Source organism: Coccinella septempunctata, chromosome 7 (assembly GCF_907165205.1).
Source record: "Coccinella septempunctata chromosome 7, icCocSept1.1, whole genome shotgun sequence".
Taxonomy (NCBI): domain Eukaryota; kingdom Metazoa; phylum Arthropoda; class Insecta; order Coleoptera; family Coccinellidae; genus Coccinella; species Coccinella septempunctata.
The window spans coordinates 12,316,844-12,330,023 of record NC_058195.1 but is presented as its reverse complement, the minus strand read 5'-3'; the positions used below and the strand labels follow the sequence as shown (position 1 = coordinate 12,330,023).

Below are 13,180 nucleotides of genomic sequence, written 5' to 3'. Positions count from 1 at the left end.
AGAGAAAATGTGGGAAATCGGTCATGTATGTGCTCTCATGAGGCTAGTAGACATAGACAAACTAGTAGAGCCATTTGCTTATAGAATAAGTGCAAGAAATGCCACTCAAAAAGCCAAGTTCAGTAATACTTTTTGTTTCTCATTTTATATTTCAAGTTATATTATTAATAAACTTTTTTCAATTCCATTATTTAATTGCCCAACATATTTCATATCTTCCACAATTCACATTTTATTAGGAAATAAAGATTTTTAGGACAGTTCAAAACAAATTGTTTCCCATTTTTAGAGAAGTTCTCCATAGATGTGTATATACCAAAGATATTACACAATATAATAATAATAATATCTTTGGTATATACACCCTACATTTTACCATTAAAGTTGAATACCCAGCTATTATACAGTCAATAGCTAAAATTAATAATTGCATCCAAATTATTAGAATCTGAAGAAAAGTATAGCTAATATGGCTTTCCGGGATGGGCGCAAGAGGGCTCTCAATGACTGAAGATGTAAAGAAAGAAAAAGATAGGTATTGAATTCTATGCAACTTGTTGACATCTTGTTGATTGAGGTTATGATCATAATTGCACGTTGCTTTTAAAATCAAAAGTTTTAAATTTAGTGTTTCGTATTTTAACGAATACAAACCAAATATTCTTAAAGCAATAAGACGAAGAAATTAAAAATTTTATGTATCCTCAAGAAAATCTGGAATCAGACATCATAAAATACAGGGACGTTCAGTGCTATAAAGTTTTACGAAATCTAGAATGGGTAAAACGAAAGACTATTTAGGATTTGTTCCTGCTGGAAATTTCAATATTATCGCCAGTGGTACAAGTAACGTATCTTTCGTTACATTGGATGGACAAGAAGGAAGATTCGTGGCAGTTGCGGCATGTGAACATGTTGTTATTTGGGATATGAGAAGAGGTGAGAAGGCTCAAGTGTTAAATGGCGAAAAGACTGCAGTGACAGCGATATGTGCTAGTCCAAATAAACGACAATTGGCTGTGGGTTATGCCAATGGACTTGTTCAATTATTCGACCTAAAGTCTGGAGACATGTTGAATCCATACCAAGGCCATACTTCTGCAATTACTACTCTAGCCTTTGATGAAGGAGGTTTCCTGCTAGCAAGTGGCTCACTGGTGAGTAATGGAATATCATCCAAAACATTGTATTTCATGAAATAGATTTGCCATAAATCTACATAACCAAATGATTGTGAAACCTGAAATCAATTTTGTTTTTAGGATACTGAGGTAGTGATATGGGATTTATATGAAGAAAAAGGATTATGTAGGCTATCTGGGCACACTGGACCTATTACCAAGGTAGTTTTCATGTCAAAAATGAACGTAGTGATAACTGCATCTAAAGATACTCATGTCAAGTTTTGGGATTTAGATACTAAATATTGTTTCAAAACTGTCGTGGGATTAGGAACAGAGGTAAGGATTTTGAATAATATTAATTGATTCAATTGATTTGATTTACTTTACCGATGTTTGTTATTAATCAACTGTGTTACGAAATTTTAGGTTTGGTCTTTAGTACTCATGAGGGAAGAAAAATACATGGTGACAGCAGCGTCAGACCAGACATTGGGAATTTGGAAATTGGTACAGAAAGGTGAAAATGATGAAAACGATATGAAACAAGAAGATAACCCTGAAACACATGAAGACGATGATTTGAAGGTGACTATAAAATAACATCTAGGAGAAACATTTTTTCTAATCAGTTGACCTTTCTTTGTTTTTGCAGTATCCGTTGCGATGCTACAAAATAGGTACTGTAGCTAGAGCTGGAATTGGTCGTTCAGTATTTATGTGCGCTGATGCTAGTGGTCAAATATTGGCTTGTCATGGTAAAAATCAGTTGATAGAAATATTCCAATTCCTGTCAGATGAAGAGGCAGATGCAAAATTAAAGAAGCGGGTCAAGAGGTTGAGAAAAAGAAGCAGGTGTGTTAATGTTAAATCGTGTACATATTATTTGCAATGAGCTCTATCATTTGTTGATAAAGAATCAACTCGAATAAATGTAAAAAATAATTCAAATTATCTCATTCACATTTTTAGAACAGAAGATGAAGAAGCGAAGGTTGAACTAACCGATAAAGACCTATCAAAATCAGTGCTTGATATTGTGAAACGTTTACAACCTATCAAATTGACCGGAAAGCCAAAATCTACAGACATAGTATTGGGAAGAGGAAATGAGGTCCGATTGGCAGTTTGTATGAGGGATAATGAATTAGAATTACATGCTATGAATTGCGGAAAGGAAGAAAATGAAGCCAAATGTTTGAAAAAAATTTCCTATCTTCAAGGTCATCAAAGTGAGGTTAGAGCTGTAGCGTTCAGTAGTGATAATCAGCTCATTGTATCTGGTAGTGGGGAGTCTATTAAATCGTGGAATAGATCCACACAAGCCCGTGTCATGACGCTGGAAACAAGGTAAGCTTTTTCTTTACATATGTACAAAGTATTTCAGAGGAAGAAATTGCATATGGAAATGTTGGTAATACGATTTTCTTCAGGTAAACGAAATTGGGTATTTTGACATTAGAAAGAGTTTGTCTAGACTCAAGAGCACAGAAATGTTTGAATTTCTACCAATCAGAAAATGTTACATGTAAATTCCTTAGCAACGGCTTCAATCGCCAGCACTTTGCTGTCAATCATAATTGTCAATAATATTGATTATCCAGGCCCACTTTTTTTTAATGATCTTCAGATATTCCTTTCAGTATCGCCAATTCTAGAGTTAAGCAATTATTTTGACAGCTATCTTTTCGATTTTCAGTTCTATAGTGACAGTGGCGTTTGTTCCTGGAGATAGATATGTATTAGCAGGAACCAAAAAAGGGGAAATTCTCATTGTAGACATTGCGGCCGGTGAAATTGTAGAAGACATTGCAGCTCATGACAAAGAAGTACGGTCACTTTGTTTGACATCAGATTTGGTAAGATATTATAAAACCTAGTTTTGTGGAAAGTACTTCATCTTTTTCTTTACAGCGTGGAGTAGTTTCTGGTGGCATAGATAAAGCAGTGAAATTCTGGCAGTTTGAATTGATACAAGACAAGAATAACACCGATAGCAAGGGGAAAGTTCTATCACTCATACATTCAAGGACACTCAAATTGGAAGATGGTGTTTGGTGTGTGAGGGTCTCGAAGAACGGAAAATTCTTAGCTGTTGCGCTCTCAGACTCGACAGTGAAAATATTTTTTGTTGATAGTTTTAAGGTAATTATGTGTTTTTGGATAGTCAATCCAATAATTCAAAATCATTGTCAATGTCATAACGAGATAACCTAAACATTCAAGTTGTCAGTTCGTTGCAATGAACAAGTTGCATTGATTTAACCACTCTTTGTTTCAATTCAGTTCTTGAATATTTTTCTATTCATTTCAGCTCTTCCTATCTCTTTACGGTCATAAACAACCAGTACTATCAATGGATATCTCATCGGATTCTGCGATTATAGCTACTGGTTCTTCCGATCGTAATGTGAAAATTTGGGGCATGGACTACGGTAACTGTCACAAGAGCATATTCGCTCACGATGATTCCATTACCGGATTACAGTTTGTCCCTGGGACCCACTTGTTTTTCACATGTGGAAAAGACGGAAAAATAAAGCAATGGGATGGAGATTCTTTCCAGAAAGTTATAACTCTGCAAGTAAGTTGAATTTTGTCTTATGCTTTCGGCTGCCATCTCAATATATCAAATTTGGAATTAACCTATTTAATCGGCAAATAAACGAGATTTTTAGACCGATGAGGAAATCATGGGTGTACAGATTGATGATGATTCAATATTTCCATCTAATCATCTAATTTTTTCTACAAACTAATCTACTAAACGGGTCATGCGACGAAATCACCCTAGGATGTCAAATTAACATCAAAATAGTATAAAAGTATCTTTAAATTTGTTTTATGGAATTTTCGCTAGTTCTCGAATCTTTCAAGGTTTTTTTCGTAATTTGTGTTGTTTTTTGTGTTGAATCGGTTATACGAAATCTATGTAGTTGTTTGATTAGATGAGGTGCATTTTCAGGGACATATTGGCGAAGCTTATGGATTGGCTGTCAGTCCAAATGGAAAATTCGTAATTTCTTGCGGTTCCGACAGAGTGTTACGTCTGTACGAAAAATCTGATGAAATAATTGAAATAGGAGATCAGGAAGAGATGGAAAGAGAACAGCAAGAGCCCCTAGCCACAGGAAATGTAACAGTTGTGCCCGGACATGGTGAACTCAGTTTACCGTCCAAAAAGACAGTTGGCTGCGAAGCAGGGGTAAGTTAGATTAATAATATCCTGAAAAGAGAAACGCAACTTCGATAATAACTGCTTACTAGCGACACCTGGTGTCAATTTCTGTAACTGGAGTTAGTATCTAGATTTCAAAATCCCGGAAAATATTTGAAAGCTTCTTTTCATATCATTTTGAATTCAATCAATCAAATCTTTATTTCCTTTCAAGGCAGACAATATTTTGGAAGCATTGCAAGTGTGTGAACAATACGAGTTAGCACTTGAGGAATGTCGAGGGAATGCCAAACCACCTCTACCACCACTTATGATGGCCTATCAGGTGGAAACCATCGATGATTATCTTATGAAAGTTATAAAAAGTATAAGACCAAGGTGAGTTTTTTAGGAAAATTTTGGTGTTTTAGGTTTTTTTTTCTCAGTTATTCACTGTTTTTCTGGTCATCTTTTGGAAAATAATTTTGGGAACATTCCCAATGCATAAGAAAGACACAACTCATTTCTTTCAACTGTGGCACACGCAACTCTGTCTATTCTGACGATTTTCATTAATTTTGGAAATTCATCAATATTTTTGCATTTCAACAGATGCATTATCTCAATTTCTCAAATTTTGCACTAGAAAAAATTGCCCCATCATGAAATGCAACAATAAACGATCTTAAATTGAGGGAGCTCTGAAATGCCATTCAAGAATTTCAATTTTCTCATCAACAGTCAACGTTTTCAAGTCGAAGAAATGATTTCATTTTCGACCCTTATGGTCTCTGCGCTCTGTTGCTATAGATAGATGTACAGGGTGGGCAAAATTGGTGATACCTGAACTAAAAATTTTTAACCCAACGAGATAGAGGAAAATGAATGGCACATTACGTTCGTTCTTTTTTCGAAAAACGAATGATGCCATCAACTGCACTCCTCTATCTTCTTTTGTTTTTGAGTTATAGGCCAAAATTGAAATTTGGGTGATTTCAACTTTGGTCATAATCTGAGTTTCTGTTTGTGCTAGGATGTTGAGATGAAAAAACATGACACTTTTTTATAGCAATCCAGTGACGTACTATGATTTTTCCAACAGGTTTATTTGCTGAGCTATAACATCAAGTTGTGTTTTTTCTTATGAAAACAGTAGTTTTAAATGACTAAAAAAGAATCGCCATTTTTTTCCCTTTTCAGAAATATATCATACATCGCCCTCAGTCTTTCTAAGTCATTTTAAGCTACTGTTTTCATAAGAAAAAATACATTTTTATGGTGTAGCTCATCAAAAATACCTGTTCGAAAAAATCGTAGTACGCCACTGGATTCCTATCAAAAAAGTGTCTCCATAATGTTTTCATTTCAACATCCTAGCACAAACAGAAACGGAGATAATGGCCAAAGATGGCATTATTAGTTTCTCGAAAAAAGACGACATGAATGGCACATTCATTCTCCTCTATCTCGTTGGGTTAAAAAGTTGTAGTTCAGGTATCACCAATTTTGCCCACCCTGCACAGTGAAGTGTGCAGAGCTAGCCTATCCATGTCTACAAAATTAAGCACCCACTGAATAACTGTCTTAACCTTACATTGATTTTTCAGTGATTTGGAACAAGCACTCCTCCTGCTCCCCTTTGAAGCAGTGTGCAGAATAATGAAATATTGCCCGATGTTGCTGGAGAAAGAGCATGATTTCGATGCTATTATGACCATCTTTTCGTTTTTACTGAGGGTTCATCATTCCACCATACTACAGACTGAAGATTTGTTTGAAACAATGGAAAAATTCTCAGAAATAAGTTTTGTGAAATCGAAGGAACTGAAGGTAGGTCATTTTTCTGAGATTTTCTCTAATACATTGATGAAACTTGTTATTTTTCAGGATTTGATTGGTAATAATTTATGCACTCTGAAATATATTCAGAGAAAATATGAAGGAACTGAAATGCTAACGATATTCAAGGATGATACTATAAAGAAGCAAAAAAAGATTACAGACAACAGAAAAAGAGAGAAAAGGAAATTAAATAAATAAATAAATATGTAAAAGAAATCTACTCATTTCATTACCTTCTGGAAAAATAAATCAACGAAAAATTCTTGAATAGGACATTGCTGCATCGCGATATTTTTGGGAAAAGAACATTTTCTCTTTCATAAGCATCTCCATACCAGAAGAGCAAAACATTCATAAGAAGGAAATTTCAAAAGGTTCTAAAACCACTGGGTCGATTTCTACCAAAACCGGTGAGCTTAATCAAGCCTCAGATGAGCACCAACATGCAAAATTTCACATCGATAGATTCAAAATTGCGAACTTTGGAGTGCCCACAGCAATTTTTTTTTTTTTTTGAAAAATTCGAAAAACTAAAAAACCGTTTTCCCGATTTCCACCAAAACCAACAGACTTCTTGGCATCGTCGATCCGCATAATCCTTCCAAATTTGATCTCAGAATTTCAAATTGTATCATAGAATTCCAACATGATACTCGGATTTTTGACTTGCAACTCAGAATTTTAACTTGTATCACAGAATTTCGACGGGTAACTAAGCATCCTGATATGTATCTCAGAATTCAAACTTGAAGATCAGAATATTTATTGCAAAAAATTACGCTTTCGTAAATATTTTTCTGGCAAAATACCACACACGAAAAATTTCTATGAAAAACAATTCCTCATTTTATTCTTTGTGTTTCAAAAGTTGTGGCAAAAAAACCTATAAAAAGTTGAAAAAAAGCATGCTGTTCTCTTTCAATCGATATTATTTTTCAAAATGCCAATATGAACTGTTTCAGGAAAAAATCAAACTCTTCAAATAAATTTAATTGAAATATATAATTAAAATCTGCTTTTAATAAAACAGGTGGTTACATTACCTTCTGCACGAAGTAAAAACTTCCATTACACTTATCTGATCTCGGTAAGTTCTTCCTTATGATAAACACAATAATTTTAAGATTAACAACTTGATTGTCACCCTATGTATATTCGGTGAAATCTTCCATCTGCTTCTGCCTCGATTTGGAGCTATTGATCATATTTTCAGCATGAGGAGGGCTATCTATTGTATCGATCACCCTCGATCTGATCTTTTTGATCTGTCTGAGTCTTTCGAGCCAGTTGGAAGCGTAAGGACTCTGGGAATTTGAGAGAAGCAGCGATGCATGAACCAAAGACGCCAACTGTAATCATCAAATGCAATGGAATTAGAGATAAAGAATTATTTCATTGCATTTTTTAGTTACAAATTCATTGATGGAAAAATTTTCAATTTTGTTTTTGCATCAGATATTTTCATCGCTGTGGTAGATGATTATCACCCTTAACCCTCTTAGACAAATAGATTAAAATGTCCGCTACTTACATTGCAATGAAGTGCCAACTGCCTGGCTAGTATAGCAACACTTTGATCGGAAACTATCTTGGTTTCTTGGCAACCAGCTCCCATAAGATTGATCAATACTTCTTTGCATTTAACAGTCACCCTGTTCAAATTTTGATCCATTGGTTGAATAATCACAGATGCGAAATTGAATTGACTCTAGAAAAAATATAAAAATGTATTGATGACCAAGAAGTTGTATCATTATTTTGTCACAACAAGAACAATTTGTAGTTTTCTTAGAAGGGAAAAATCTAAGTAGAAGTAGGGGGTAGAAACCGCCGCTGCTACAGAATATACAAGGTGTAAATGGGCAAAAAAGGAATCATAAATTTTGATTCTATTCATTCACATGAATATGATACGCCTTGTTACCACTTAAACTGGATGTAGACCAACTCACCCTGATTGTATTCATGTTGTAATCCTCGCCACTCTCGTTGTAAACAATAGTCACATTGTCGTTACCGATGTGTAACTTCTTGCAATGACAATTCGGATCCGAATCTTTGTTAGGCATCAGAGTAGCCACATGGAAAATCATCTTTACCAAATCGTCTTGCCACATGTAACTGAACTTGCCATCCTCCCCGTTTTGGGACAATCCACCTAGGAAGTGTAGCTGGGGATCCACGTCCTGAAGTTTGAACAATGTGCCCAGTCTGCGGAGAAATTCCCCGTACCTTATTGAACCGAACGAATTTTTCAATATTTCGCTTTCTTTGTTCGCCTGAAAAAAGTGCGAGAATGAACAGGATGGAAGGGGGTTTTCACAGATGAGTGGTTTTTTCGAGGGAAAAATCGTCTATATAAAATATTCAAGATGGCGGAGTCATCATCCCCCCTAAGTCCAATGCGATTCCATGAATTAATAGCTACCGATAGGATAGGATTTGTTTCCATGAGCTCACAGAATCGATAATGTAATCGCCAGTTTATTAAAAACGCGCTCAACGATACAGATAAGAAGTTGATAGTGCGACAAATACCGTGTATAAAAATGTACAAATTACTGTTGAATTGTACTAAATAATTGCTCCACATGAGTTAGGGATATTGACTTAAATTGCAAAAAACTATAGTTAAAATAAGATTTTTGTGACGAAAATTTATATTAATATGATTTCAAGTTGAAAATTAATTTTAGCCTGTAGGTCTGCAGCGTATACAGGGTGGTTAAGAAAAATCGAGTAAAATAACGAAATTTTATTCCCAGATAATTCAAGCATTTTAAGACTATCAATACAATGTATGGCCTCCACGGGCATCAATAACAGCTTGACATCTTCTTTGCATACTACACACGAGGTTGTTGAACATTTCTTGAGGAATTTGGTTCCATAAACGGGGCAGAAGCTCTCTCAGATCATTTAAGGATTCTGGGGTAGGTTGATGATTATCTAATCTTCTTTGGAGCATATCCCATGCATGTTCTATACAATTCAAATCTGGTGAGTGCGGAGGTATTGGTAAATGTGGAATACCAAGCTCCTCGCGCGCATTCTCAACTATGGCTGCACGGTGCGGTCTAGCGTTATCGTCTAGAAATTGAAAAGTTTCACCAATAGCAACGTGAAAATTTGGCACAACATTGTCAATGACATGCTCCCTATAGTGTAAGGGGGCCATATTCCCAGCACCAATGTGTAGATCTGTGCGCCTGTTGAAACATATCCCGGCCCATACCATAACACTACCCCCTCGGAATGGATGGACTTCGTGGACATAGCGACGATTACGGAGTATGCGTGGGATTGTCCATACCCTTATTCTTCGAGAATCTGAAAATCGTCCATATCTGGATTCATCAGTGAAAAGGACACTACGCCATTGATCGTTCCAATTGATATGTTGCCTTGCCCATTCCAGTCTTTGGCGCTCATGGTCACGTGTTAATGGAACTCCTCTTAATGGACGTCTAAAACCTAGATTCACCTCTCTCAAACGTCGTCTGATGGTTTCGATGGAAACTTGGACCCCATCTGCATTTTGAAGAGTATTCCGTAGCATTCTACACGTAGATGTAGGGTTTCTTCTCGCCGTAACGGTGATGAAACGATCCTGAGCAGGTGTCGTTTTTCGTCGCCCACCAAGCCTTGGTCTTTCCAACACGGAACCTGTCTCTCTGAACCTATTCCAAAGTCGAGATATCACACTTTGGCTGACTTGGAGCCTTTCCGCTACAACAACCTGAGTTAGGCCACCCTGTAGCATTCCGATAGCCCTATTAGCCTCAGCGTTTGTTAATTTACGTCTTGGCATTTTCAGAAAACTCGTTTCAAATCGAATCAGTTGATAAACTGGCTTCATTTCAAAATAAGAACATTCATGAAGCATATACAAAGAACCAAACTTCAGAAAAAAGGCGACCAGATTGACGAAATGTCTCATACTGATTTTTATTGGATCGATTCAAGTTGTTATTGAGTTTTAAATGATTTTACAGCGATTTTCTCGAAGATTACATACTTTTAAAAACGCTTGAATACGATATCCCTAACTCTTGTGGAGCAGTAGCGTAGTGAATCAAGAAAATATCCTACCTGTCCTTCACGAATGTAGATAACCCCAATCTTATGAGTCTCGTACGGAGGAATACGATCCAAATTAGAAATCGCTCTCCGGATCGGTTCATCAGTCCCAATCAGGATAGGCCTCTCTTTCGAATCCGCGAAGTCGACTTTCTGATAGATCTGCAGGAAGATGAAGCTTGGATTGATGCCGCTCTTCGGCGCTTCTCTAGGCCTGGTCAGCTGTTGAAGCTGTTCGCTTCTCGGCTTCCTAACGCCGTGACTAGTCCCTGCCACAGTGTGCGTGCGATCTCTCTTCTGTGGATCGAAATCGCTGAGCTTATCGATGTTCCCCGTGCTTTTTCGATCTCTGCTCGTGTCCCTGTTACTCGTGGTATTCCTGTCGAGGACGGAAGCTGACGCGCTCTTTTGTATTTCGTTCCCTGGAAATGTTCAACGTTCATAAACAGGGTGACAGTTTAAAAACTTGCCAGGCCAGTTATGTCGCGACAAGGATGTTTTCAGAGAAAATGCCGCAACAGGTCAATTTTTATTCGGATGGGGGCATATTTTGAGCAGAATTGTAAGCTGAAATCTCCTCAACCCCAGGTGTAGGGGTAATCACCCCTAAATTCTTAATAGGGAGTAGGGGGTGAGATTTTACTCATTTGAAAGATCACTTGTCCCTTTACATGAATACTATGGTTTGCAAATTTTTATTGATTCCTTGAAGTAGTTACAGGAGGTGACAATTTGAAAACTTGCCAGGCCAATGATTTCTTGACAAGGATGTTTTCAAAGAAAAAGCCGGAACAGATCAATTTTTAAAGGGGGGGACATATTTTGAGCAGAATTGTAAGCCGAAATCTAGGTGCTATCACCCCTAAATTCTTAATAGGGAATAAGGAGATTTTACTCATTTGAAAGATCACTTGCCCCTCTACATGAATACTATAGTTTGCAAATTTTATTGATTCCTTGAAGTAGTTACAGGAAGTGACAATTTGAAAACTTGCCAGGCCAATTATTATGTGTCGACAAGGATGTTTTCAAAGAAAAAGCCGGAACAGGTCAATTTTTATTCGGAGGGGGACATATTCTGTGCAGAATTGTAAGCCGAAATCTCTTCAACCCTAGGTGTAGGGGTTATCACCCTTAAATTCTTAATAGGAAATAGGGGGTGAGATTTACCTCATTTGAAAGATCACTTGTCCCTCTACATGAATACTATGGTTTGCAAATTTTTATTGATTCCTTGAAGTAGTTACAGGAGATGACAATTTGAAAACTTTCCAGGCCAATTATGTCTCGACAAAGATGTTTTCAAAGAAAAAGCAGGAACAGGTCGATTTTTATTCAGAGGGGGACATATTTTGAGCCGACTTGTAGCCGAAATCTCCTCAAACTTAGGTGTAGGGGATATCACCCTTAAATTTTTTATAGGGAATAGGGGGTGAGATTTACCTCAATTGAAAGATCACATGTCCCTCTACATAAATACTGTGGTTTGTAAATTTTTATTGAGTCCTTGAAGTAGTTACAGGGGCTGACAATTTGAAAACCTGCCAGGCCAATTATGTCTCGACAAGGATGTTTTCAGAGAAAATGTCAGAACAGGTCAATTTTTATTCGGAGGGGGACATATTTTGAGCAAAATTGTAGGCTGAAATCTCCTTAAACCTTGGTGCAGGGGTATCACTCCTAAATTCTTCATAGGGAATAGAAGGTGAGGTAAACCTCAATTGGAAGACAATATGTCCCTCTACATAATACTATCGTCTTCCCATCGAGGTATAGGTACCTATAGATCAACCTCTATTCCCTATTAAAAATATAGGGGTGATAGTCCCTAGACCTACGATTGAGGAGATTTTGGCTTACAATTCTGCTCAAAATATGTCCCCTCCGAATAAAAATTGACCTGTTCTGACATTTTCTCTGAAAACATCCTTGTCGAGACATAATTGGCCTGGCAGGTTTTCAAATTGTCAGCCCCTGTAACTACTTCAAGGACTCAATAAAAATTTACAAACCATAGTATTTATGTAGAGGGACATGTGATCTTTCAATTGAGGTAAATCTCACCCCCTATTCCCTATAAAAAATTTAAGGGTGATATCCCCTACACCTAAGTTTGAGGAGATTTCGGCTACAAGTCGGCTCAAAATATGTCCCCCTCTGAATAAAAATCGACCTGTTGCGTCATTTTCTCTGAAATCGTCCTTGTCGTGACATAATTGGCCTGGCAAGTTTTCAAATTGTCACCCTCTATAACCAAAACGGGAGTATTTCAAGTTACCCCACCTGAAGATGCTATTGTGATAGCGAAACACGTGTCGTTTAAAAACTCATTTCGTGAAAATCGTATTATTTGTTCGAAAACGGGGACGTGTGTATCACTTTTAGATCCATGAGGATTTTTCTGAGATACGCGCTTCGAAATTTGACCTTCGAAAATTGCCAAATATTGGGGGTCACTTAAAAATTCGTCAAGACCAAACGGTTGCACCGAGGTCGATGAAATTTCGAGATTTATTAATAGAAGAGTTGCTCTTTCAGAGCAAGATCACTTTCAGCTATACAATGATTTTTCTGGAAGATACACTTCGTTTGGTCTTGACGAATTTTCAAGTGACTCTAGCATTACAACCGCAATCCTCCAACTTCCAATCGAGCAAGCTTGGGACCAATCACAAAGAGATCCTTTGCCACAAATTCAGTGATTTGATTAATTACTTGATGGAAAGCATGCAGTGAGTATGCCAATAATGAACGTGGATACCATGCTTTGTACTGAGGGTAAATAAAACTATGAATTTCTTAGGCCCGTTTGCACCAACACCCCTTAAAACGAGTACTTAACTAAGTGTCGTTTAAAGTTAATGGACGCTTAATTTTATTCCCAGTTGCACGACTGTGGCTTAACGGAATCTTAAATAAGGGGCCCTTATGTTTTTATAGCTAGTGATATTTCGGTTTTTTATTTTGGTGCAACTTCATC

General features: G+C 36.9%; 2 protein-coding genes across 4 annotated transcripts in view; one reads left to right on the top strand and one right to left on the bottom strand.

The window, feature by feature from the left end:
- The first annotated feature begins 554 nt into the window (after window positions 1–554).
- On the top strand, window positions 555–6,341 carry LOC123317315 (WD repeat-containing protein 3). Its single transcript, XM_044903774.1, has 12 exons — window positions 555–1,157; window positions 1,263–1,460; window positions 1,551–1,709; window positions 1,777–1,976; window positions 2,094–2,471; window positions 2,821–2,980; window positions 3,036–3,266; window positions 3,436–3,705; window positions 4,087–4,326; window positions 4,514–4,677; window positions 5,886–6,108; window positions 6,166–6,341. Exons 1-12 carry the CDS (start codon window positions 777–779, stop codon window positions 6,316–6,318), a joined length of 2,757 nt encoding a protein of 918 aa, XP_044759709.1. The 5' UTR covers window positions 555–776; the 3' UTR covers window positions 6,319–6,341.
- A 762-nt stretch (window positions 6,342–7,103) lies between these two features.
- LOC123318039 (tuberin) overlaps window positions 7,104–13,180 on the bottom strand; it is a 28,750-nt gene continuing 22,673 nt past the window's right edge. For all 3 annotated transcript variants that reach the window (XM_044904712.1, XM_044904714.1, XM_044904713.1), the window contains 4 exons: window positions 10,213–10,622; window positions 8,073–8,399; window positions 7,652–7,828; window positions 7,104–7,469 (listed from right to left, as the gene is read on the bottom strand). In XM_044904712.1, the coding sequence (XP_044760647.1) occupies window positions 7,266–7,469; window positions 7,652–7,828; window positions 8,073–8,399; window positions 10,213–10,622 (1,118 nt within the window). In that variant the 3' untranslated portion in view covers window positions 7,104–7,265. The remainder of the gene's footprint in view (window positions 7,470–7,651; window positions 7,829–8,072; window positions 8,400–10,212; window positions 10,623–13,180) is intronic.

Bases quoted from the DNA above. Each gene is read 5' to 3' on its own strand.
- LOC123317315 (XM_044903774.1), top strand. From the start codon at position 777: ATGGGTAAAACGAAAGACTATTTAGGATTTGTTCCTGCTGGAAATTTC. The intron at 1,158-1,262 runs GTGAGTAATGGA...TTTTGTTTTTAG, and splicing joins TGCTAGCAAGTGGCTCACTG to GATACTGAGGTAGTGATATG. The intron at 1,710-1,776 runs GTGACTATAAAA...TTGTTTTTGCAG, and splicing joins ATGAAGACGATGATTTGAAG to TATCCGTTGCGATGCTACAA.